We start from the raw sequence: 23762 nt of genomic DNA, 5'->3' as shown, positions 1-23762 counted from the left end.
AACTTATACTCTATCCTATGTGTTCGTGAAACTTGTGATCCTTGACTCTTGACTCTTTGTGCTATGTGACGTTTAATCCAGAGTGTGTAGTTCTGTAACAATAGTAGCGCTATAGGAGTAATGCACCTCCCCGTTAGTCTTTGGGGTATTGTTAGGAGGAGACATATAACCTCCCATTAAACTTTGGGAAAGGCACTTAACGCATTGGAAACTTGGGCTATCACTGCGTGGACTGCAACACTAGCACGGCTGAAACTATTTTATTGCTTGCACTACAGATATGAGTGTTTTAATCTATTATTCTATTATCAAACTTGTATACTCGCCAACACTTTTGTATTGATATTTTAATACATGTTGCAGGCTGATAGGATGCTTGGAATTCAGCTAGGAGTTGCCTAGAAACGTCACGTAGTTAATCTAAGATTTTTGGATAATATTGATGATGTAACTTGATACTTGTTTGATGGATGTTTGTTTAGACAATTACTATGAAATCTATTTAAAACTATTGAAATATCTAGTGTTGTGGAATTCTCTTGAACAATCTGAACGCTTAGTGCTCGCACCTCGATGTTTCCGCCATCGGTTGGGTGTGACAGATTGGTATCAGAGCCATAACTATAGGGAATTAGGATAAGTATGAACACTTGCCATAGTCTATAGTTCTAGGAACTTGACTCTTATTTGTTGTTTAAGACTTATGCATTCTACCGTATCTGCTTCCTAGCGGCACACGTTCCTATTAAACTTACATGCCTTTCCTAAGGCTGCTATAATATACACTTTATACTATGAAGACACTGTTACACAGTATTTATTTTAGCACGAGATTTGCCCACAGGATAGGAGTGACATCCGAACCTTGAAGGGGAAATCTCCATATAATTTTTGGTCGGTTTTGTCTGCGGATAAAGGCCGATAACATTTAGGGTACGATGTTGTAACACCCCGTGTTTTCGAATGTCAAAGTCAAAGTCAAAGTCAAGATTGACTCCTTTGACTGTAGTTAGTCTATTTTATATTTTAGTTGTATTATGTGGAGTAAGTGTTATTAATAAGAAATCGAAGTAACCGAATGTTTAATCAATGCGAACCGCTTAACGACATTGAATAGCAGGAAGTAACAATGCAATAAAGTCAATTAACCAGTAATCAAGCTAATCACATCATCATCAAACTCGAAGCTCGAATTATGCGAACTTTGGTGTTATTATACGTGTGTGTGTGCCTTATGTGTTAATTGTGCGTGTTTACTTTATGTTATGTGTGTGGTAATCAATCGAATCGAATTGAAACTCGAAAAGCAACCGAACTCAATCACATCGAATCGAAATCGAAGTCATATATGAAATATAGATGCTTATATGTAGATATAGTGGTTGGGATTAAAAGTAATTTGAATAAGAAAACTCTATCGTATTCGTATCGTCTTCAATCGAAATCGAAATACCAAAGATCGTCGCCTGAATGCTCGAATCAGGCTGTGAATCAATCAGGCTCCGGCCGATCGAACAGCCCAGCCGATCGGACAGACCGTCCGATCGAACAGGCTGTCCGATCGGGATGCCTGGCCGATCGGCCAGCCCTTTCCTCTTTGGGAAGCCTATAAATAGGCCTGTCATTGTCATTCTTTCCACTTTTGGAAACTCTCTGACCGACCAGCTCGTGTTCTTCACCTTTTCTCATATTTCTCTCAATCCTAGTAAGATTTCGTCCTAAATCTTGTACGTTCTTGATCTATGCACACTCCTACACCTTTCTATCTTTCAAATCTTGATTTCTAACCTTGAAATCATCAAGATCTAAGTGTTCTAGGATGATGTCATCATGGTGTTCTTGGAGAACTTCATGTTTTGGCTTCAATCCACCAAGAATCACTTGGATCTAGCCGATTTCCACAAAAATAAACAAAGATCTATCTTAGATCTAAACATTACACGGTGTGAAGGATTGAAAGATTGATTTTCCAACTTTCTTTCAACTCTTTTACACTCAACGCCTTCAAATCGGTAGAAATGGAGCTTGAACCAACTCATAAATCATTCTAATAGTTGTGCGGTTCAAGATTCGGATTCTATCTACGAGGTGCACCGATTTCGGGTTAAACGTTAAACTATCGTTCCGAACAGTTCATAGGCCGGATTTGGGTGATTCCTATCCGAGCAGGTGAAGCAAGTAAGAACGGAGATTCTGTGGTTCAACTCGTTGTCAAAGTACTTCGATATAATGTCAAAACTATCAGAACAGCCAAATGGTAGACGAACAGGCCGACCAGGTCAGGATGCTGACCAATCGGACGGGCTGTCCGAACGAACAGCCCAGCCGATCGGACATGTCAGTCGATCGACCAGGCCAGCCGATCGGCTAGCACATGGCCCCACACTTTAACAAATTCCATGAAATCTAGTATTTAACGAAGTGCTGTTCGATCGAACTACGGTTTGACTTGAATTACTCTTCGGATCATGAGATACTATGCTTCAACACTTAATCGATTTTCAACTCGTTCGACGCACTGGAGTGCCACCCGATCGAACATGCTGTCCGACCAGGTGACACCCTGCTAAGAACTCAATGCTGAAGTACCTAACCGATCGGTTGAGCTAGCCGATCGAACGCATCGATCGGCCTAAAAGGTAAGAATACTTCAATGTTTTCAAATACTGCAACAAAAACTTCAAAAGTTCAAACCATCATACACAAACACATCCTACTCAAAGGAAGAAACAATCCACTCGAACAGTCCAACTGATCGAGCCTACCGGCCGACCGAACGGACTGTCCGAACGGACTGTCAAACCGAACGAACAACCCGTCCGATCGAGCCTACTATTCGATCGACCAGGCTGTTCGACCCACCAACACTTGTTTCCATTTTTCTTCGCATTACTCATCGTTACGCTATCGAACTATTCAGGCTAACCCTACTCCCAAGCGCTCCCTTCAATCCATCAATCGCTGTGAGTATACTCGAACCCTTTTTGCTTTAGCACTTTTGGGTGTTACATACGTTACTTATCTAAATCACAATCGAACACACTACTCAACTATTTAAACGCTAACCGTTCTGCATGTATTACGTGACTAAATGAATGCTTGTTGTTATGTTTACACGTGGAATGCTCTCTACCTGCCTTAACGACGTAGTACTATAGTTTGGACTCAGCACCCGTTCACACGGGGGTTATTAAGGACAATTACTTGCATGGATTACGGTGGTAATCATGTATTGCGAACTGTCCCGGACAGTCAACCCGCAGTCATTGGTATCGATAGATCCATGTCGATAATTAACATGCTTCGTTTTCCTTTGTGTACGTGCCGGTTATGCGTAAACTATTTCGAACTCTATACGCTATTATCAAACTTGTATGCTCACCTTTACATTATATGTATTGACTTTATTTTAACGTATGTGACAGGTGTTTAAGATGCATTCTTGCTAGGGAAGCGAGGCTAGAATAAGCGTCTAGAGCATAGTTGTCTGTAGATCTTGCAGATCGAGTCTCTAGAAGCATTTGAACAATATTTATCTTATTATGTTTAAATCTGAGTTGTCGAAACAGTGTACTTGACTAATTGCTATCTGTAATAATTTGTTTATTATTTGGGATACGGTATGGGACGTATCATTTAAACTAAATAGTAATGATAGTTGTTGTGGATACTTCTGGACAATCTGTTTCGCTCAGTGCCATGCCCCGATGATTCCGCCATCGGTTGGGGTGTGACAGATGTTGTCAAGATAGAGGTGAAACTCAGACCTTGATAACTAGTCCCACTCCTTGATGATTTTATGTCTCGCCAAAGTCTCGTAACTGCCAATCAATTGGGTACGTGAAATGACTAAAAGGACGAATATCGTAGGCCTAACATCGATAACGTATTTGTCTAAGTAAATCAAGATGCATTACCTCAATTCGAAAGGAGTTCGAATCACTTTGGTTAGTCACCGTTCCTCTACCCGGAACAATCTTGTGTTTTAAAAGCCTATCTCGTTTTTATGTTATCTCGATTTCATGAAAATGGTTTTATCTACGAGATTTTGAACTTAATTCTTCGTTTATTTATAAAAGCCTTTACGCAAATTGCACGTTGTCCGCAACCTAAAACATTAAGTTCTAATCTCTGAACAAACTAAAATTACAAAGTTTTATTCTATGTGTAATCTATGTGGTAAACTTAAAATCGACTATGGTATGATATGTTGTTGAGGTGTGAAACACTAAGATGACATGGAAGTACGGGACAGAAGTGGTGTGTCTGAAGCATGGTGGATACGCCGCTGGTACTTCCTATATATAAGTGCTTCCGGCATATTACCAACTTCCGTACCAAGTGCCATGCGAGATTTAGTGTTTGCAGATCGTCGGGGAAAGTCTATGGAACATCTATGTAATATATAGATTGTCTATGTAATCTATGGAATGTCTATGTAATCTATGGAATGTCTATGTAATCTATAGAAGGTCTATGTACTCTATGAAAATTCTAGCATGATCTATGGATGATCTATTGTGTTAATCTATGATAATCTAGCGCATTAATCTACTTTGAGCTAATCTGTGTTAAACTACCTTGGTTTGTCGGCTTAACCTATGATCATTTACTTGGTTAGTCTATGTTAAACTATCTACTTGAGTAAGCTATGGTAATCTATCAATATGATCTATGACAATCTATGAAATGATCTATGTTAAACTACTTGTGTATTGATCTATTTTGAGTATTCTACGTGATGTAATTGAGTAATCTATGAGTAATCTATGATAGTCTATTAATCTATGCGAACATATGATGATAATGATGATGATGGTTATGTTGAGTGTTGTGACACATAGTATGACCCCGAGTACGAGGAGAGGCGATGTGCCCAAAGCGTGGTGGATACGCCGCTGGTACTTCCTATATATAAGCGTTTTTGACATGTTGACCAAACTTCGTACAACGTGCCATGTGAAGGTCGTGCGTTGTCTGTGGTGTTAGTCTATCTTGAATCTTAATCCTTTAATCAATCGTGAGTGAGTCTTTATCATGGGACTTCGTAACCTAGACTTATACGATCCTCTTGTTGGATCTTTAGGATGTCTTCTCGAAAGCTATCCGACACTCTCAGGAAATCCAGGGAGAAGTCTCAGAAAAAGATGATGTCACTAATGGCCGACCAGATTGCTCGAGTCATGCCAACGATCGTCTCTGAGCTCCAAGGATCAAACACTCCTCCATCCTCTGTGGACTCCAAGGCTGAGAAGCAGAAGCCTACAAAGTTCAACTACAAACATTTCATATCTTGCAACCCCAAGTCTTTCACGGGCAGTGATGGGGTGACTGCTATGCTCGAGTGGTTCAACAGCATCGAAGTTACCTTTATTAACAACGAGTGCCCAGATCATCTGAAAACTAGGAGTGCAGCTGGAATGTTTCAGGGCAGATCGTTGGAGTGGTGGTCGAACGAGAGGAACATTCGATCTAATGAGGAAGCCTATGCTCTTCCATGGGCTGAGGTGCGGGAAATGATGATGCTTGAATTCTGCCCTCCCCATGAACAATTGAAGCTGGAAGAAGAATTCTGGCATCTGAAGCAAGTTGGTGATGACAACCTGGCATATACTACTCGTTTTAAGCAGCTGAGTCTCATCGTTCCTCACTTGGTTTCGACTCCTAAGCGGATGATAACAAAGTACATCAACGGCCTACCGTCTGCAACGCGTGATTCTATTGAGGCAGCTCAGTTGGAAACTATTGAAGAAGTCTATCGTTTGGCAGCAAGTTTGAACAACAATCGTGTGCGTGATAAGTAGTTTGCTACCCCTGCACCTTCAAAGTCTGCTAACCAAGTGACCCAGCAGCCTAGTGGTGGCAAGAACAAGAAAAGGAAGTCTCAGGGTTCGGGATGCAATGCTATTGTCCCTGCTGCTAACCCTGCTGCTAAACCTGTTCCTACTCCTGCTGCTGCTAACCCTGCTGCCCCTGAAGCGAAGAAGCAATACACTGGATCTCACCCGAAGTGTACCACCTGCAACTATCATCATCCGGCAAACTCTGCATGTCGTCTGTGCACCAACTGCAACCGCTATGGTCACACGACCTTGTATTGCCGTCAAGCTAACCCTGCTCCAGTCCAGCAAGTCCCAGTTCAAGCAGCCCAAGCAGCACTTCCAGCTCCTCCGCAGAACCTAGGACCAACCAATGCCGTTCGTGCAAGCTTTCAGTGTGGGGATACTACTCATCTTCGCAACCGTTGTCCCCAGCTGAACCAAGAGCAAAAAGCAGCCGCTCATGGACGAGCGTTCAATCTCAATGCTAACCAGGCTCGCAACAACAACGACGTGGTGTGGTATGTTTCTCGTTAATAATCTCTATGCTTCGATTCTATTTGATACTGGTGCCGACAAGAGTTTTATGTCCGTGGAATTCGAGTCTTTGATAAATTGTACACGCTCTAAGTTACCAGAGTCGTTCTCTGTTGAGGTCGCCAATGGTAAGTCGATTCTTGTGAATTCTATCGTGCGTGATTGTTCCTTGATACTTAACGATCACGTATTCGCTATTGATCTTATCCCAATGCGTTTGGGTAGTTTTGATGTCATTATCTGCATGGATTGGTTACGTAAGAACCATGCCGAAATCGTGTGTCACGAACAGCTCGTCCGTCTCCCTCTTTCGTCTGGTGATCTTTTACATGTCTATGGGACCGACCTTCGAAAGGACTAAGGCTAATGACATGCACACAGGCGAACAGAAGTTTACGTAAACGAAACCCTGCCTTCTTGGCCCACGTGGTGGAACAAAAGGGTAAGGGGAAGAACATAAACGATGTTCCAGTTGTGTGTGACTTCCCTGATGTCTTTCCCGAGGATCTACCTGGTCTTCCTCCTCCCAGATCCGTCGAATTTCGTATTGATCTTGTACCTGGTGAGACTCCTGTCTCCAGGGCTCCTTACCGTCTTGCACCTTCCTAGATGTAAGAGTTATCCAGCCAGCTACAGGAACTGCTCGATAAAGGCTTTATTCGTCCAAGTACCTCCCCGTGGGGTGCTCCCGTGTTATTTGTCAAGAAGAAGGATGGTTCGTTCCGTATGTGTATCGACTACCGTGAACTTAATAAGTTGACCGTGAAGAATCGTTACCCTTTGCCTCGTATTGACGATTTGTTTGACCAACTACAAGGCGCATCCTGTTTCTCTAAGATTGACCTACGTTCTGGATATCATCGACTACGTGTTCTCGAAGATGATATTCCTAAAACTGCGTTTCGTACTCGATATGGGCACTACGAGTTCGTGGTCATGCCTTTTGGTTTGACTAACGCGCCCGCCGTGTTTATGGACCTTATGAACCGCGTTTGTAAACCCTATTTGGATCGTTTTGTGATAGTCTTTATTGATGATATTCTTATTTATTCTAAGTCTAAAGCTGATCATGCTCGCCATCTACGCCTTATGCTTGAACTTTTGCGTGGTGAGCGTCTATATGCTAAGCTTTCTAAATGTGAATTCTGGATTGATGAAGTGCAGTTTCTAGGCCATATTGTCAGTAGTCAGGGTATTCATGTTGACCCTTCGAAAATCGAGGCAGTGAAGAATTGGTGTACGCCTAAATCCGTGACTGAGATTCGTTCTTTCCTAGGATTGGCGGGTTATTACCGCCGGTTCATCGCGGATTTCTCTAAAATCGCTGTTCCTCTTACAACCCTAACCCAGAAAGAGAAACCTTTTGTTTGGGGTCCCGAACAAGAGGAATCCTTTCAAACTCTGAAGAACCTTTTGTGTAATGCTCCTGTTTTAACCCTACCTGATGGAAATGAAGATTTTGTGGTGTATTGTGACGCCTCGAACCGTGGTTTGGGCTGTGTGCTCTCGCAATGGGACAAGGTTATTGCTTATGCCTCTCGTCAACTCAAAGTGCATGAGAAAAACTATACTACTCACGACCTGGAGCTTGGTGCAGTTGTTTTTGCGTTAAAGATCTGGCGACACTACCTGTATGGTACTAAGTGTGTGGTCTTCACCGACCATAGGAGCCTTCAACATATCTTTGACCAGAAAGAACTGAACATGCGACAGAGGCGTTGGGTAGAATTGCTTAACGACTACGACTGCGAAATTCGCTACCATCCTGGTAAGGCGAACGTAGTGGCCGATGCCCTTAGTCGTAAGACTCATGTCAAAGCTATCCGTATATCTAGTGATTTGCATGCTTGTATTCGCGAAGCTCAATATTCATCTGTTAATGAAGGAAGTCTATCTGTTGAAGTTCATGGCGCTAACGTTAATCAGCTCAAAACCAAATCTGATGGCCTTCAGTACTATCTAAATCGCATCTGGGTGCCAGATCGCGATAATCTTCGTGAGCTCAATATGAATGAAGCTCACGAATCTCGTTACTCTATCCATCCAGGCGCCGATAAGATGTACCAGGATCTGCGTATGACTTATTGGTGGCCCGGTACGAAGAAGGACATTGTTGTGTATGTTTCTAAGTGTCTCACCTATCTGTAGGTGAAAGCTGAACATCAGCGTCCTTCCGGACTTTTAGAGCAACCTGAAATCCCAGTTTGGAAATGGGATAGTCTTGCTATGGACTTTATTACCAAGTTACCCCGTACACCTGCCGGTCATGACAGTATTTGGGTGATCATTGACCGTTTGACTAAATCAGCCCACTTTCTTCCTATCAGTGAAGATTATAAAGTGGAGAAGCTTCCTAGGATCTATACCGATGAGATTATAAGCCGCCATGGTGTACCTCTAGACATAATCTCGTACAACAATAGCTATCATTCCAGTATTCAGATGGCTCCTTTCGAAGCTTTGTACTGGGCGAAAGTGTCGATCTCCCCTCAGCTGGCATGAGGTTGGGAAAAGCAGTTCACTAGCCCTGAGATTATTCAAGAGACAACGGATAAGATTCTACAGATCCGTGATAACTTGACTAAGGCTAGAAGCAGACAAAAGAGCTATGCTGATAGAAGGCGCAAGCCTCTGGAATTTGTTGTTGGAGACCGAGTTCTTCTCAAGGTATCTCCCTGGAAGGGAGTAGTTCGCTTTGGTAAAAAGGGAAAGCTCGCTCCTCGCTGTATGGGTCCTTTCGTAATACTTGAAAGGATTGGCAAGGTGGCGTACAAACTCGACTTGCCTCAGGAACTAAACAACGTACATCCAGTGTTCCACGTATCCAATCTATGAAAATGTCTAGCCGATGAGGAACTGCAAGTTCCTCTGGAAGACTTGCAAATAAACAAAGTTGTTCAGTTTGTGGAGAAACCGGTCAAAATCATGGATCAGACTGTCAAGCTTCTGAGGCGCAGCAAAATTCCCATTGTTAAGGTTCGATGTGAAGGAAAGCGTGGGGCCGAATTCACTTGGGAGCTGAAAAGTGATATGAAGGCCAAGTATCCGCAACTCTTCGAGCAGTCTTCATCTAAGATTTCGAGGACGAAATCTCCTAAAGGAGGGGAGACTGTAACACCCAACATCCCTAAACTTTAGACACTTGGCAAGATCAGCCCCTGAACTCCTATAACTTGTCAGGCTTAGTCCCTATAGTTTTGTGATGTTGATATTTTGAGACTTTAGCATGAATCTTATTAATATGATGCTTGATTCTTTAATCTAGAAGCTTGGTTCTTGAAACATAAACTATGAGACTTGATACAGATACTAGACTCTTTATGCTTGACCCTTGATGCTTAATCTAGATACTTGAATCTTTATGAATAAACTAGATACTTGATTCTTTATACTATGAAAGCTAGATTCTTATTGATTGATACTTGATACTTGGACTCTTGATTCTTGATTCTTGATGCTTGAGAAACGATGATTCTTGACCCTTGAGACTTAAATTGGTGCTTGGCTCCTTAGACTCGTGAAGCTTGATTTTTGGCCAAACGAGAGACTGGAGTCTTGTCACTGGCGGAATCTATGAAATTTTGAGACTTTGGTGCTTATGATATAATCTAATTAATAAGATACTTTACTTAAACTATATGCAACGCAACGCCTAATCCAACGCGTAAAACAAACCTGGATCGGGAAACGCGAAAGGATGGAATGGCCAGAGTGGCCATCCGATCGGATGACCAGCGGATCGGATGGCACCCCAGCCGAACCACCTTTCCTCCCTTCTCCCTTCACCTATAAATAGGCTGTCACATCACCATTTCAAGGGATGTGACAGCTCTGACCGAACCAGACGCACACACACGACTTTTCTTCATTTTCTCATCGATTTCGGTACGTTTCAAGCTAGATTCTTGTACTTTCTTGATCTACACATCATTCTCTACGTGATTCTCACTTGAAATCACACTTTTTACTGTGAAATCTCTCAGATATGAGTTCTTGAGGGTGATGTCATCATGGTGGTTTGTACAAACTGCCATGTGATGTCATTCTAAGCAAGATATAGCCCGGATCTAAGGTGTTTCATACGTTTTTTCACTAAATCTAAGTTAATTTTAAGAGTTTTTATACTAAAACTTAAGTTTCTTCATTTCTACTTCGAAATTCTGAATAACTTCGGTGATGAACGTGACTTAACGGGCTGTAGACTTGATCGGTGGTCTAGAGTTGGTTTATGAACAGATTGTTCACTGATCAAGTCGATCATGGGATGGATTCCGGCATAAAACCGTCGCTAACAAACAACTGGTTGGGCTGGGGTGGTTCCCGACCGACCAGAATGACTGTTAAACGATAAGTTACTGTTGTCTCAGTACGTGCCGTGACGTCACCATTACTTTTCAAACTTAGAAATTTTACGAAATTGGTAAACAAGAACAAGAGGCCAGCCGATCGGACAGCCGTCCGATCGGATAGCCTTCCTTCACAAGAGGCCAGCCGATCGGACAACCTCTCCTATTTGCACCAAGTGGCAACCCGATCGGATGGCCATCCGATCGGGCAGCCACTGCCATCTTACTTACATGAGTTATCCGATCGACTGGACATCCGATCGGACAGCCGTCCGATTGGACAACCGCCCGACCCAATGACCTGTTAGCTCCTTTATTCAATCTCGATACTCTGCTCGACTCTTATCCTATTGTAATCTAATAAGGCTAAACCTTAAAAGAGCTCCCTTTGATCCAATAACAGTTGCGACTGTTAAGCAATCACTGTGAGTATACTCGATCCCCTTTTTACTTTAAACTTTTGGGGTGTAACATGTATTCTATGAAACTTAAACTTGATTCTTTGGAAACTTATACTCTATCCTATGTGTTCGTGAAACTTGTGATCCTTGACTCTTGACTCTTTGTGCGTTTAATCCAGAGTGTGTAGTTCCGCCTTAAAAATAGTAGCGCTATAGGAGTAATGCACCTCCCCATTAGTCTTTGGGGTATTGTTAGGAGGAGACATATAACCTCCCGTTAAACTTTGGGAAAGGCACTTAACGCATTGGAAACTTGGGCTATCACTGCGTGGACTGCGACACTAGCACGACTGAAACTATTTTATTGCTTGCACTACAGATATCAGTGCTTTAACCTATTATTCTATTATCAAACTTGTATACTCGCCAATACTTTTGTATTGATATTTTAATACATGTTGCAGGCTGATAGGATGCTTGGAATGCTTGGAATTCAGCTAGGAGTTGCCTAGAAACGTCACCTAGTTAATCTAAGATTTTTGGATAATATTGATGATGTAACTTGATACTTGTTTGATGGATGTTTGTTTAGACAATTACTATGAAATCTATTTAAAACTATTGAAATATCTAGTGTTGTGGAATGCTCTTGAACAATCTGAACGCTTAGTGCTCGCACCTTGATGTTTCCGCCATCGGTTGGGGTGTGACATATACAATGATACAAATTTATAGGTCGCAACATAATTTATACAGAATTATACAATGGACGTTTTAGCCATCTTTTAATTACTGAGGTTGTGTATTTTTTCACTTTTCCTCATTAATACATATTTTGTAGAGAAAATAACACTTTTCTGGTGACAATATTGGTCGATATAAAATGATGAGTGTTACATAATATATGCACCAAATGTGCGATGGATGTGGCCACTCACACAAACCATCCAACAAATGTAACTTTTATACAGTCGATCACTACACCTCGTGCATTGGTCTATGTCCTTTCCGACCACATATCAAGAAGACGTGATATCATAATCTCATTGTTGTAAATTGTCTCAGGCCATCGTGGCAGATATATAATTTCTTTTTTGACGAGGGGCACAAATTGGTTGGGTTAAAACAGGAGGGGTCAAAACAAGCCGGGTTAAAATATGTCAGGTCAACCAAGTCATACTTATCCACTTAATGATATTGTGAAACTATTCATACATATATACTTAATAACATGACAAATTTCACTTGAAGATGGTTTGTTTCTTCTTACAGAAGTGTTTAGAAAGAGAAAAATGCCCGGATAGTCCCTGTGGTTTCGCATTTTTTCACCTATAGTCTCCAACTTTCTAAAATTACCTGAATAGTCCCCAACTTTTCATTTTTTGTTCCCGGATAGTCCCTGGGTCTAACTTCAGTTTGTTTTCTCTGTTAAGTGGGTGTGAAATGACAAAAATACCCTTTCCTTTAAAAGGCCAAACCACAGGGACTATTCGGGCATCTTCTACATTTTTAGAGAAAAACCCTACCACCACATTTTCCGGTGAACTTTTCCGGCGAAATTAATTTCCGACGACTTTAAATCTTGAACGCGAGTTATTCCGGCACCGCCGCCTTTCCGGTGAACTGTTGAAGTGTTAATAGTTACCATAGGTAGGGGTGGTATCGCGTGGTGTGCCAGCGTCACTGTAACTTTCACCAGGAGTGTTGGCCCATCCTGAGGAGTCGGTGCTTCATATGCTCTTGAACACTTCACAACCGTACAACACTTCTACATCACTGTACCACCAACACTTCACAGCCGTACTCTCTGCTTGCTATTCATTACGGATCTGTTAAGTTCGTACCGATTTGTTTGAACATCATCATGCTGTTACCGATTACTGATTACTGATTACTGAATACTGATTGAATTTATCCGATCGGATCTGATCTGGTAACCTTTAGTTGTAATTTACCTAATTTGTTATTAGCAAGTGTTGCATGAGTGTGTAATCTGTCTTGAGTTCGAGTTAAACTAGATCTGAACTAGTTTTACTTGATTTGACTCAATCGTGGACTGAATCTGTATAGTTTGTGTGACTTTTTCTATAAATGTTCTCGATCTAGGTGAGCGAGGGTTTTAGCGGTGGCTTATAATTTGAAGTTTTAATCATGCGATTGGTGTTATACAGATGCGTTTTTGAGTATTTTCTAGTGTTGCAGTACGCAAACGCAAAAGTTGCATGAGTGTGTGCGTGTAATCTGTCCTGACTTTGAGTTAAGCGAGATCTGAACTATTTCTACTTAATTTGAATTAATCATGGACATATGGACTGAATCTGTATAGTTTCTATGCCTATTTTATGAATGTTTTCGATCTAGGTGAGTTAGGGTTTTAGTGGTGGTTTTTAAGTTTAAGCTGTAAACTTGTAATTCAGCAGTTGATGTTATGAAATATAGAGGGATGTAGTATTATTCAGATGTGTTTTGAGCATTCTCTTGTTACTGGTAGCATATATAATATACCACGCGATACCACCCCTACCTATGGTAACCATTAACATTTCAACAGTTCACCGGAAAGGCGGCGGTGCCGGAATAACTCGCGTTCAAGATTTAAAGTCGCCGGAAATTAATTTCGCCGGAAAAGTTCGCCGGAAAGTGTGGTGGTAAGGTTTTTCTCTAAAAATGTAGAAGATGCCCGAATAGTCCCTGTGGTTTGGCCTTTTAAAGGAAAGGGTATTTTTGTCATTTCACACCCACTTAACAGAGAAAACAAACTGAAGTTAGACCCAGGGACTATCCGGGAACAAAAAATGAAAAGTTGGGGACTATTCAGGTAATTTTAGAAAGTTGGGGACTATAGGTGAAAAAATGCGAAACCACAGGGACTATCCGGGCATTTTTCTCGTTTAGAAAACAAAATTTTGTACTTTAGCATTTTAGATTTGTACTATTTAAGCACTTAGGCCGCTCGGAAACACAAGCTATGAGCACTTGGGGTAAATAAATACAGAAAAAGAATAATGAAACGGTTATTGTGATTGGATGTAAGAAAATTAAAGAAAGATAAAGTTATCATAAAATTTGAAACACATATTAAATCACTTAATTGTAAATGGATAAAATCTCTGCACGTCATAAAATATTTCTCGAAATGGGCTGAGTTTACGGTGGGCCAGACCCACCCTACTTGAACATGAATCCACCATTGGTAATGTACGTCATATATCAATATAACAGTTGTAAACGTCTATATATGTGTAATACTTTTGTATAATAGTAAGTACCGGGAACATAAGTTAACAAGTATAAATGAATAATTTGTGTTGCATCATGCATGCATACTAGAATCTACAATTAAACCCAAGGTTTTCAGCAATGCTAGGATGGTTAGATATTAGTGAATGGTAAGTAACCAAAAAATACATATCAATTAGACTTGAAATTAGAAAAAAATATGTGTTAATATTTAAAGTATATGAAAGTCAGAGGAGTTTCAATTATGTCAAAGTAAAACTATAGTAACTTCATAGTGGGTGAAGTCAATCAACGTTAATTTGTTAACACTACAAGCGTTAACAAAAGGGAGAAAGTAGGAGGAGTGGTGGTCCAATCAAAAGCCTCCAAAATTGAACAGTAAAGTGTGAGGAGCAACAAAAGTTGCAAATTAATAGAGGGAAAATTGTAGAATATCCAGATGATGTTAAACTCGTTATCACATGTTAGTGAAGGCCAAGTATATTATGTTTAAATTTTTTTTTTTTTTGCATAGTTTGTTTAGTAATTTAAATCAGATGACCGGATGATCTTAAGTTTTGTCAACTCTTTGTTATTACATAGAAATTATTAGCCACTACAAGTATAGATTGATAAAGTTAAAATTTTATATAATCATCTATGTATATCTTGAGTATTTAAATTCGAACAAGCTTCAACACTATCGATTTTCTTTTTAAATATGTATTTATATAATTTTAATTTTTTTTTGAAAGGCCAGATTATATAAAACAAATTGAACCCTACTAGAAAACGATTAGGAAGAACCAAAAGTGATTATATGATGAGGAGTAGAATTTCAAGCCACTCAACACAACCAAAGTTCATCATACAGTTCCAACTAGAAAACCCTAAAAATACAAACATTCACAAAATCAAACAAATGAACTGACACAAGATATATAGGTTAACCACTTCAACCATATATCATAATTTAATCAAATAACACAACTAATATACACGTATCATCATCTGAACACCTACAAGATCAATCGAAGTTCGGTAGCATAGACTATACATAAAACATAAAAAAATTGCTGGATCACTTGACTGTGTGTTTCTGTCTGTACCCGAGTAACAATGTTATATGGTCATGGGTTAATTAATACGGGCTCCAAATTTACAGCCATCGGTTATCTGAGGTCGAATAAAAATTAAAGGTGTAAAAAATCGGCTTGGGCCCGGAAATCAACTCTAACATGGTTTGGTACATGTTTAGGATTTTTGTGTTGAAAATCGGTTAAGACTCGAACTGAGTTGAGCCCACTAAAAAAACTTAAAAAACTGAGAGAAAATTTGTTTATACGTTGAAACGGGTTTAAACCCAATCCAAATCGGTTTGGTTTATTTTGAGACCAAACAAACCAAACTTCAAGAAATCGGGGCAGATCGAAGCGGCCCGTCAAATTGGGCGTACAGATCGATCTCGTGACGCTGCTGTTCACCATACCGATTACATACAAGAAATCCAGTTGTGCTTCTTTTCCGTTGATTTTAGAGTGAAAGATGCACGGAAGACCCAGGAAATCTGCAACACCAGTTGACGAAAATGCATCAGCTCTCAAGGCGGCCGAGATTCGATCACTCCAGTCTCAGTTTCTTCATAATCATCACAACAATATGTACAATTTCTCTCTCAGATCTTCGTTCTTCATTACTTTTTGTTATTGACCGATTGATCTGTGTTTATATGTTGGGGCTTTGCGTTTGTAGATACACGAAGGAAGCCCTAGAACTCAATGCTAAGCTTATTGAGGCTAATCCGGAGTTCATGACCGCTTGGAATTATCGAAAACTCGCATTTGAGCATAGTCAATCTGAGGCAGATTCGGATCGGATTCAAGCGATTATTGATGAAGAATTGCGAGTGGTAACTAGCATATACATGTAAAATAGCATATATACCAGGGTATTTTGATATAATATACATATAAGCTAAGCTTAGCTGGATTTATAGGTTTTTGTTAAATATACATGTAAAATAGCATATATACCAGGGTATTTTGATATAATATACATATAAAATAGCATATAGGTTAAATAGGTTTTTGTTAAATATACATGTAAAATAGCGGTCGCTATTTGTCGCTATTTGCTATGTAGCAAATAGGTCCCTTGTCGCTATTCGCTATTAACACCTATGTTTGTAATTAAAGGTAGTTTTATCTTAAAACATCTTGAAGATGAAAACTATCTTGAGAAAAATATATCAAAAGATTGTTCACAATATTGGCGTTTTGAAATATATTAAAAATTGTTCTTGTTTGAATTTGATAATTCATTAATTGTATATGTAGGTAGAGATTGCATTAAGGAAGAATTTCAAGTCTTATGGAGCATGGCATCACCGGAAATGGGTGATAAGCAAAGGGAATTCTTCAACAGAGCGGGAATTGAAGCTTCTAAATCTATTCCAGAAGCTAGACACTCGCAATTTTCATGCATGGAATTACAGGAGGTGAAGACGTAATGTCGTTAATGTATTTAATCGGGATCTAGGTACTCTGAATGTTGCTTACTTGTTATGCACTTTTCAGATTCATAACGGGGTTGAAGAACATATCAAATGAGAAGGAGTTACAATTTACAACAGATATGATAAACGATAACTTCAGTAATTATTCTGCTTGGCATAATCGTAGGTATGGCCATCTATTTCAAATTTCATTGGTTGACATGTGGCTCTATTGTTTAAGGGGGTGTTAGGAAGGACCACCAGTTCTGTGCTAATATGCGTATGTATGATATATGTGCAGTGAAATGATTGTGATATTCGTTATGTAGTTTGTGAATAAAATAGTAAACAATTAATAGACTGAAAATTTCAATATATTTCTCCCAATAGATAGAAGTAGGCCTGGCAAACGGGTCGGGTTGGGTTCAAAACGGGTCGATTCAAAGAAAGGTTATTTTGGTTTGGGTCGGAACGGGGTAGTTTAAAAACAATTGTTATTTTGACTTTCTGGTTTTTAGCACTGGTTACGCGTGATCATGTGTCAGTTTATGCATGTTCAAATGCCTGGTTACATGCATTCCGATGCTGGTTATGCGTGCGGAGCCTATTACACGTACAGGGGCCAAAAAAACGTGCGTCTACCTCCACGTTACTTGGCCCCGGCACGCACTTAACCAATCGTCGATGTGTAACTGGCTCTCGTTACGCGTTCGGTTAAGCATTTTTTAATCCCAATTATCTTCCATATCAAGTTATTCAGTGATGTAAACAGAACGAAATACATGGGTCATGATGCTAAATTACATAGGCAAAGTTTTTAATAATATATAAATAACAAAAAATAATTAAAAAGCAACCACATCAGTTTCTCTCTCCTCAAAAATCTTCTCTCTACCAGCTTACCAACAGATTGTCTCTCTAAAATTAAAAAAAAAACGACAGACGAAGTGGGTGTTGTGTTCTCAAGTATGACGATAGGTGATAATCGGCGGCGGCGGCGGTCGGAGGTACGGCGGTAGATAATAATCAGTGGTAGTGGCGGCGGCGTTCGGAAGTACGGTGATAGATAATTAGTGGTAGCGGCATCGGTCAGAAGTACAAGTGGTGACCGAAAGCTTTGGACGGCGAGTTTTAACATCGTTATATTGCCCATCTGACCCTTTTTCAGTCTCAATCCAAGCTGTTCTCAATTTTTTACCTGTTTTACCTCAACCCGTTCTGACCCGTTTATGGATTTACTTATGCCCAGAATCACCCGAAGGGTCATTATTAAGACCCATAAAGACCCAAAATTAGGTCTCCCGGTCAGTGTTGCCAGGCGTAGTTTGAACCACCTATAAAGTGAAGGCTCATAAAGTTTTTTCATGTAATAAGGAGAAAGAAAACAAAAAAATGCAATGTCAACCAAGTTTTACCTAGGTAAAAGTTATATACGTATGAATAAGACAAAAAAGAACTTCTAGGATTGAATCATTCACAAAGAACGTTGAGGGACTTCACCGCTTCTTTAGTGAAAATATGGAGGCCTTTCTCTCGAGAACGTTATATTATAATGGAAATTTTATCTGACCTTTTGCTATCTACATTATTTGAGTTCTCGATGTCTGCAGTGTACTCTTATCTCATCTGCTGGAGAAAAAGTTTGAAGGATATTTTCCCAAGGAGATGTTTTTGAAAGAGGAATACGAATTCGTAAGAAATGCGGTTTTTACCGACCCAGATGATCAAAGCGGGTGGTTTTATCATCTCTGGCTCCTGGACCAAACTGTTAAAGTCGACACGCCTGTTTTGGTTTCTTCATGGCCCCCTCATGGTTCTGAAATTACTAAAACGACCTTTCCTATCATTCTCTGCTTCAATGAACCAGTTGAAGATGTAAGCTTACACGCAGTTAGCCTTCAAATCGAGAATGACTTATTCAAGAATGTTACATGGAGCCCACTTTCAACGAATAAATTTAACCATGGTCAAACCTGGTTGACCCATCTGACCATTCCTCAAGCTGAACTTAACTCATCAAAGATCTTTCAGGTCAAGATTAGCTCGGAATCCCGTCAAGGCATCATATCTTTAAGTGGTGTTCCGTGCAGACCCTGGTCTTTTACGTTTACGGTTTCGGTTTCTGCAAGCCATGATCTGCAAAACGTTGAAGAACATAGTTTAAGGAGGATATCAGTTACAGATGAAAGTTTCGCTAAAGTTGACGTCAATTCAAACATGGCAGATTTTCTAAAATCATATTTTGAAGTAACTGGCGATTATGAGCAACCCGCACCTTCAAAATGGAAGTCTGAGATGATAGCGGGTGAAATAGAACAGTACCGAGAATTATTGACTTGGGCAGAGTGGTATGAATTATGATATTCTTTTCAAATTTTCATTGAGTTCCTAATCTGGAGGTAATGAAGTTTTTTTTTTTTTTTTTTGATAGTAAAATTGGGAAGCTTACACTTGCGAGATTATTGATGGCATATGATGCCATGACGTCAAGCGATATTTCAATTGCTCCAATGACTCATGTGGATGAAGTTTTGCAACTATATTCTGAATTGATGAAGTTAGACCCCACACATTACCGATACTACAAGGATGAGTACAGCCTGGTTTTCTTAAAACAGGTAATAGTTTCTCTACCATTTTTTTTTTTTTTTTTTTTAGCTTTCTTGATTGATTAGAGATAAAAAGTTAACCAGAGTAGACCCATTTGTAAGTACATAAGTGATGTTGCAGGTGACTTCTTGCAAGGAGTCTTTGATGAAGTACTGCTGGCAGTATAAAGAGTCGAATTCTTCGGATATCACTGGTTCTATGTGTTTAAGACTGAATTCTCTATCATTATCGCAAATTGGATCATTTGAGCGGTTATTATGGGTCCAAAGTCTTGATCTTAGCCACAACCAACTTCATTCTATTGAAGGTAAAAAAAACATTGATGTTTTTAAAATCATCTCTTTTCTCAAATGCTAAAGAAATATAAATAACTGATGGCGTTTTTGGGATTTATTCACAGGATTGGAGGCTTTGCAGCTTCTCTCATGCTTAAACCTTAGTCACAATAACCTCAGCAGTTTCACGGCATTAGACCCTTTGAGATTCTTGAAGTCGCTTCGAGTGTTGGATCTTTCTTATAACGAGATTGGTGCACACACCGTAGACACAAGGCGGTATTTATGCTCATCTCCCCTGTCACACACACTTGATTATGATAAAAAGTTTGAAGAAGTTGCTAATGGTGATGAAACTGTGGTGAATTTTTGGGAAGCTTATTCGATTTTCGGAGGTTTAAATATTACGCAGCTAGATATCATGGGAAATGCTGTTGCTGTTGATGAAAGGTTCATGTCGTTTTTGGTTAAATTATTGCCGGGACTAAAATGGGTTGATGGTGAAGAATTGCATTAGCCGCTAGTAATTTTGTTTACATTCTCCTGTTTTCATTGTACTCTATAAATAGTCGGTCATGGGCAATTCAATACTAAAATAACATTTTCATTTTCTCGTACAAAAAATAAAATAAACACCATCTCGTTATAATACCACAAGTAAATTGGTTTCGACTAGGACTGGCAAATGGGTCGGGTCGGGTCAGAATGGGTCATGGGTCAGAACGGGTTAGGGTCGGAATGGGTTAGGGCCGAAATGGGTCAAACTAGAAAAGGGTTGTTTTGGGTCGGGTTGAAACTGGTCCGGGTTTGAACATATTCAGGTTCAAACGGGTTGGGTCAAATCGAGCCCGGTTCGGAATGGGTTTCGGGTCGAAACGGGTTGGGTTTTTTTTTTGCCATTTCTATAAACATGATTTCATCATTAATATACCTTTGGTTCAAGTCGGGAAACAAAAAAAAAAACGACCAATAATAAAACGAAACAAAGAAAAAACCGAAACGAAACCAACCAAAAAGATACAAAAAACCGAAAAATCAACCGAAACGAACAAAAAAACCAAAACCAACTAAACGAAACAAAAAAAAGTGAAAAAATGTCGAAACCGACGAAAACGAAACAAAAAAAAAAAAAATGAAAAGATTGAAACCGAACAAAACAAAACAAAAAATAGAAACCAAACTGAAACGAAACAAAAAAAAACCCGTACTTACATCCATTAACTACGTATAAGTTTCAGAAAAAGAAGCATCCTTGTGAAGTTGTTTTAAATTTATTGCAGCAAGTATGGGTTAGTTTAAGTGTTCCTTTTTTATGGGTTTATCTTTCTAATCAAGCAATCAAGTATCATCAAATTGTGATTTCCTTCTCCTTCTCTATAACATAGAGGTGAGGAAATAAAGATGATAACGGAGAAGCACCGAACCAGACGTCGTTCCAGAAACGAGTCTCCCCTCCCTGCCCCACCTTTCTCACAACCAGATCAAACGGGTCGACTCCCAAGTCCACTAAATCGGAATCCACTTAAAATAAACGTGTTCGTTTGGAGGGCGTGTCTTAACAGGATTCCGGTAGCGGTTAACTTGATTAAGAGAGGGATGACTATGACTTTGGAGGACTGCGTCAACTGTCCTAATATGGCTGAATCGGTTGTTCATTGTCTTCTTGGGTGCTCCGTGGCTAGAGCAGTTTGGAGGAAGGTTTTGGTCTGGGCCAAATGGGATCTCACAAGTCTGGAGTTTTAATTCAGGCCAGCAAAAGAAGGTTTTATTGGATATTATCTACACTACATTGTGGTATTTATGGAAAGAAAGAAATGCGAGAATTTTCAAAGGTTTTAAGCGTTCGGTTGAAACTGTATTTGAGATCGTGTCAACTCTCGTCAGTTGGATCAACAATAGGGCGAAGATCGATGTGGATCTCGGATCCGATCAATAGTTTCGTTTAATGTTTTGTTTGTTTCTTTTTGTTTTTCAGTTGTCATTTTAACGCTTTCTTTTGTATCCAGCTCTTCGCTAGAAGTTTTTCTTGGTTTCATATTCAAGTTGCTGCTGTTAAAAAAAATTTTGTGATTTCCCAAATCAAAATACCCGAAAAGCACATTGATTAGGGACTGCTATACAAGCAACAGCCATCCAAACAACTATAAAAAAATAAACTTTTTCATATATCCAAATATCCAACACAGTAACACAAACCTAAACCATTACATCGCCAATCATAATCAAAATCAAACAGTTATACTGTCAAAGCAGTAGACCTACACATGGGGCACACATTTTTAGACAACAACCAACGCCTGATGCATTCCGCATGAAACCGGTGCCCACATTCCAGTCTCCCCATCTTCTCCTTGTTTTCATATTCACCCAAACAAATACAACAAGCATCCACTTCACTCGTCTTCCCTTGTACAGTGTACACTTGTAGATGCTTGGAAATCTCTTCCTCTGATAAACCCGAACCACCACTCGTACCTGCAGGGACCACTCCTTGTAGCGCAGAAATCTCTTCCTCTATCTCTTGCATGAACAAAGTCTCGTCTAACGTCAAAGAGTCATATGTGTTGAAGAACGACGTCTCCTCTGGTGGTGGATATGGTACGTAGTTCTGATTCTGGAAATACGAATGCATAGGATGTTCTTGATTGACCCACATGGCTACATCGTCAACATACTGCACCGGTATGGGCATCATGGTGTAATGAGCAGGAACAGCGTATGCGTAGTAGTATTGTTGTTGAAGAATCGGGTGCTGGTGATAATAATACGGATCCATCGCCCACACAGATTGCGGATCCATCTTACTAGCTTATTTGATGAAGCAGATCACCTTGAAACGACACACTTTTATATATTAACCGAGAGAAAAGAATTCTATTTCTTGTGGAGTGATGAGAGAACTAGTATAGATCGATGGTATGGTATGGTGCTGCTCTTATATATATATATAGATAGATACGGTAATTTACACTGCAAATATGAGATATATAGATACCCTAAGATTAATTGTATTATCTAAATCAAAGATCATGATTTAATTAGATAGATTCTCAATTCTCTTATTAATTGTGCCGATCCATATTCCGTTAATATATTCCTTTTTATCATTTGATATAAAGTCTATTATTTAAAAATAATTAACTTTTGTATCTATTATATCTTTATATATATTTAAGATTTAAGATAATTTGTTGTTATTTATAACCGGTAACTAACTAGTTATTTACTGTTTTGATTTTTGTTGTTGCAACTCTACCTTTTTTAAATTAATTCATTCTCAAAATTGCTACACTAACATCTTTTTAATTCAAGGTTGGTCATGAGACTTTGAGGACCGTTGAAGACCTTAACAGGCCTCTAAATTTGAATCGATATATAAAAGAATCAGTAAAAAATATGCCATTGGTTTTTAATTGGATTATAGATGTCTAATTACTATGCTAAATAAAAGGGATTTAAACTATTGAATGGTATTTTAGAGACCATCACTTTTTGAAAGCTATGTATTATTTGTTTTTTTTTTTTAAGTTTGAGCCTAAGCATACCGAGTTGAGCTAGCTCGGTTAAAAAACAAACCAAGTTCGAACTTAGATTTTTAGCTCAGTTTTAAATCCGAGCCGAGCCAACTTAGTATATAATCGAACTGAGCTCGAGCTTACCCTTAGTTTGGCTCGACTCGGCTCGTGAACAGCCCTACACCTGAGTCGCCGTCGACAACAAAACTGCTTCATGCTTCTCATCTCAACTACACTCTCATTCTCTATACTTCTCACTCAACTTCACGTGTCGTCGTATAAACTGAATTAAAAAAAAAAAACACGCCTTGCATCTTCCCTTTGTTGGAAAAATGTATAAATGTGTTCTAAATCACCAACAATTCATAAGAATAGCAGCGACTCATGCGAACACGACGTCGGAAAGTTTTGTCGTCGTATAGCGTATTATTACAAAACAATCGTTTATGAGTCAGTTGTGAGCTGCTTCACGATCTTTTTTGCAACGGAGCACGTCGAGTTAATGGTTCTGATGTTTCACCATGATCGATTAAAAGATGTACGCCA

At 39.5% G+C, this 23762-nt stretch overlaps 3 protein-coding genes across 3 annotated transcripts; 2 read left to right on the top strand and 1 right to left on the bottom strand.

Moving 5' to 3' along the window:
- Positions 1-6722: 6722 nt before the first annotated feature.
- Positions 6723-11615, top strand: LOC110887049 (uncharacterized mitochondrial protein AtMg00860-like). Its single transcript, XM_022134956.1, has 3 exons — positions 6723-6929; positions 7413-7877; positions 11568-11615. The coding sequence occupies exons 1-3, from the start codon at positions 6723-6725 to the stop codon at positions 11613-11615; spliced, it is 720 nt and encodes a 239-aa protein (XP_021990648.1).
- Positions 11616-15670: 4055 nt separating this feature from the next.
- On the top strand, positions 15671-20314 carry LOC110883774 (geranylgeranyl transferase type-2 subunit alpha 1). The gene is made up of 8 exons (XM_022131423.2): positions 15671-15983; positions 16075-16231; positions 16659-16819; positions 16899-17003; positions 18427-19164; positions 19248-19434; positions 19547-19733; positions 19827-20314. Exons 1-8 carry the CDS (start codon positions 15868-15870, stop codon positions 20216-20218), a joined length of 2043 nt encoding a protein of 680 aa, XP_021987115.1. The 5' UTR covers positions 15671-15867; the 3' UTR covers positions 20219-20314.
- Positions 20315-21882: 1568 nt separating this feature from the next.
- On the bottom strand, positions 21883-22501 carry LOC110880522 (probable E3 ubiquitin-protein ligase ZFP1). Its single transcript, XM_022129034.2, has one exon. The coding sequence runs from the start codon at positions 22499-22501 to the stop codon at positions 21938-21940; it is 564 nt and encodes a 187-aa protein (XP_021984726.1). The 3' UTR covers positions 21883-21937.
- Positions 22502-23762: the final 1261 nt, after the last annotated feature.

This window comes from Helianthus annuus, chromosome 10 (genome assembly GCF_002127325.2).
Source record: "Helianthus annuus cultivar XRQ/B chromosome 10, HanXRQr2.0-SUNRISE, whole genome shotgun sequence".
NCBI classification, from domain to species: Eukaryota; Viridiplantae; Streptophyta; class Magnoliopsida; order Asterales; family Asteraceae; genus Helianthus; species Helianthus annuus.
The sequence above is the reverse complement of the archived record's forward strand: the minus strand, read 5'-3'. Positions and strand labels throughout refer to the sequence as shown.

Coding starts and splice junctions, on each gene's coding strand:
- LOC110887049 (XM_022134956.1), top strand. CDS start 6,723: ATGACATGCACACAGGCGAACAGAAGTTTACGTAAACGAAACCCTGCC. Junction 6,930..7,412: donor TTGTACCTGGTGAGACTCCT/GTCTCCAGGGCT, acceptor ATTTATTCTAAG/TCTAAAGCTGATCATGCTCG. Junction 7,878..11,567: donor TGCTCTCGCAATGGGACAAG/GTTATTGCTTAT, acceptor TACATGTTGCAG/GCTGATAGGATGCTTGGAAT.
- LOC110883774 (XM_022131423.2), top strand. CDS start 15,868: ATGCACGGAAGACCCAGGAAATCTGCAACACCAGTTGACGAAAATGCA. Junction 16,232..16,658: donor TTGATGAAGAATTGCGAGTG/GTAACTAGCATA, acceptor TTGTATATGTAG/GTAGAGATTGCATTAAGGAA. Junction 19,165..19,247: donor TTATTGACTTGGGCAGAGTG/GTATGAATTATG, acceptor TTTTTTTGATAG/TAAAATTGGGAAGCTTACAC.
- LOC110880522 (XM_022129034.2), bottom strand. CDS start 22,501: ATGGATCCGCAATCTGTGTGGGCGATGGATCCGTATTATTATCACCAG.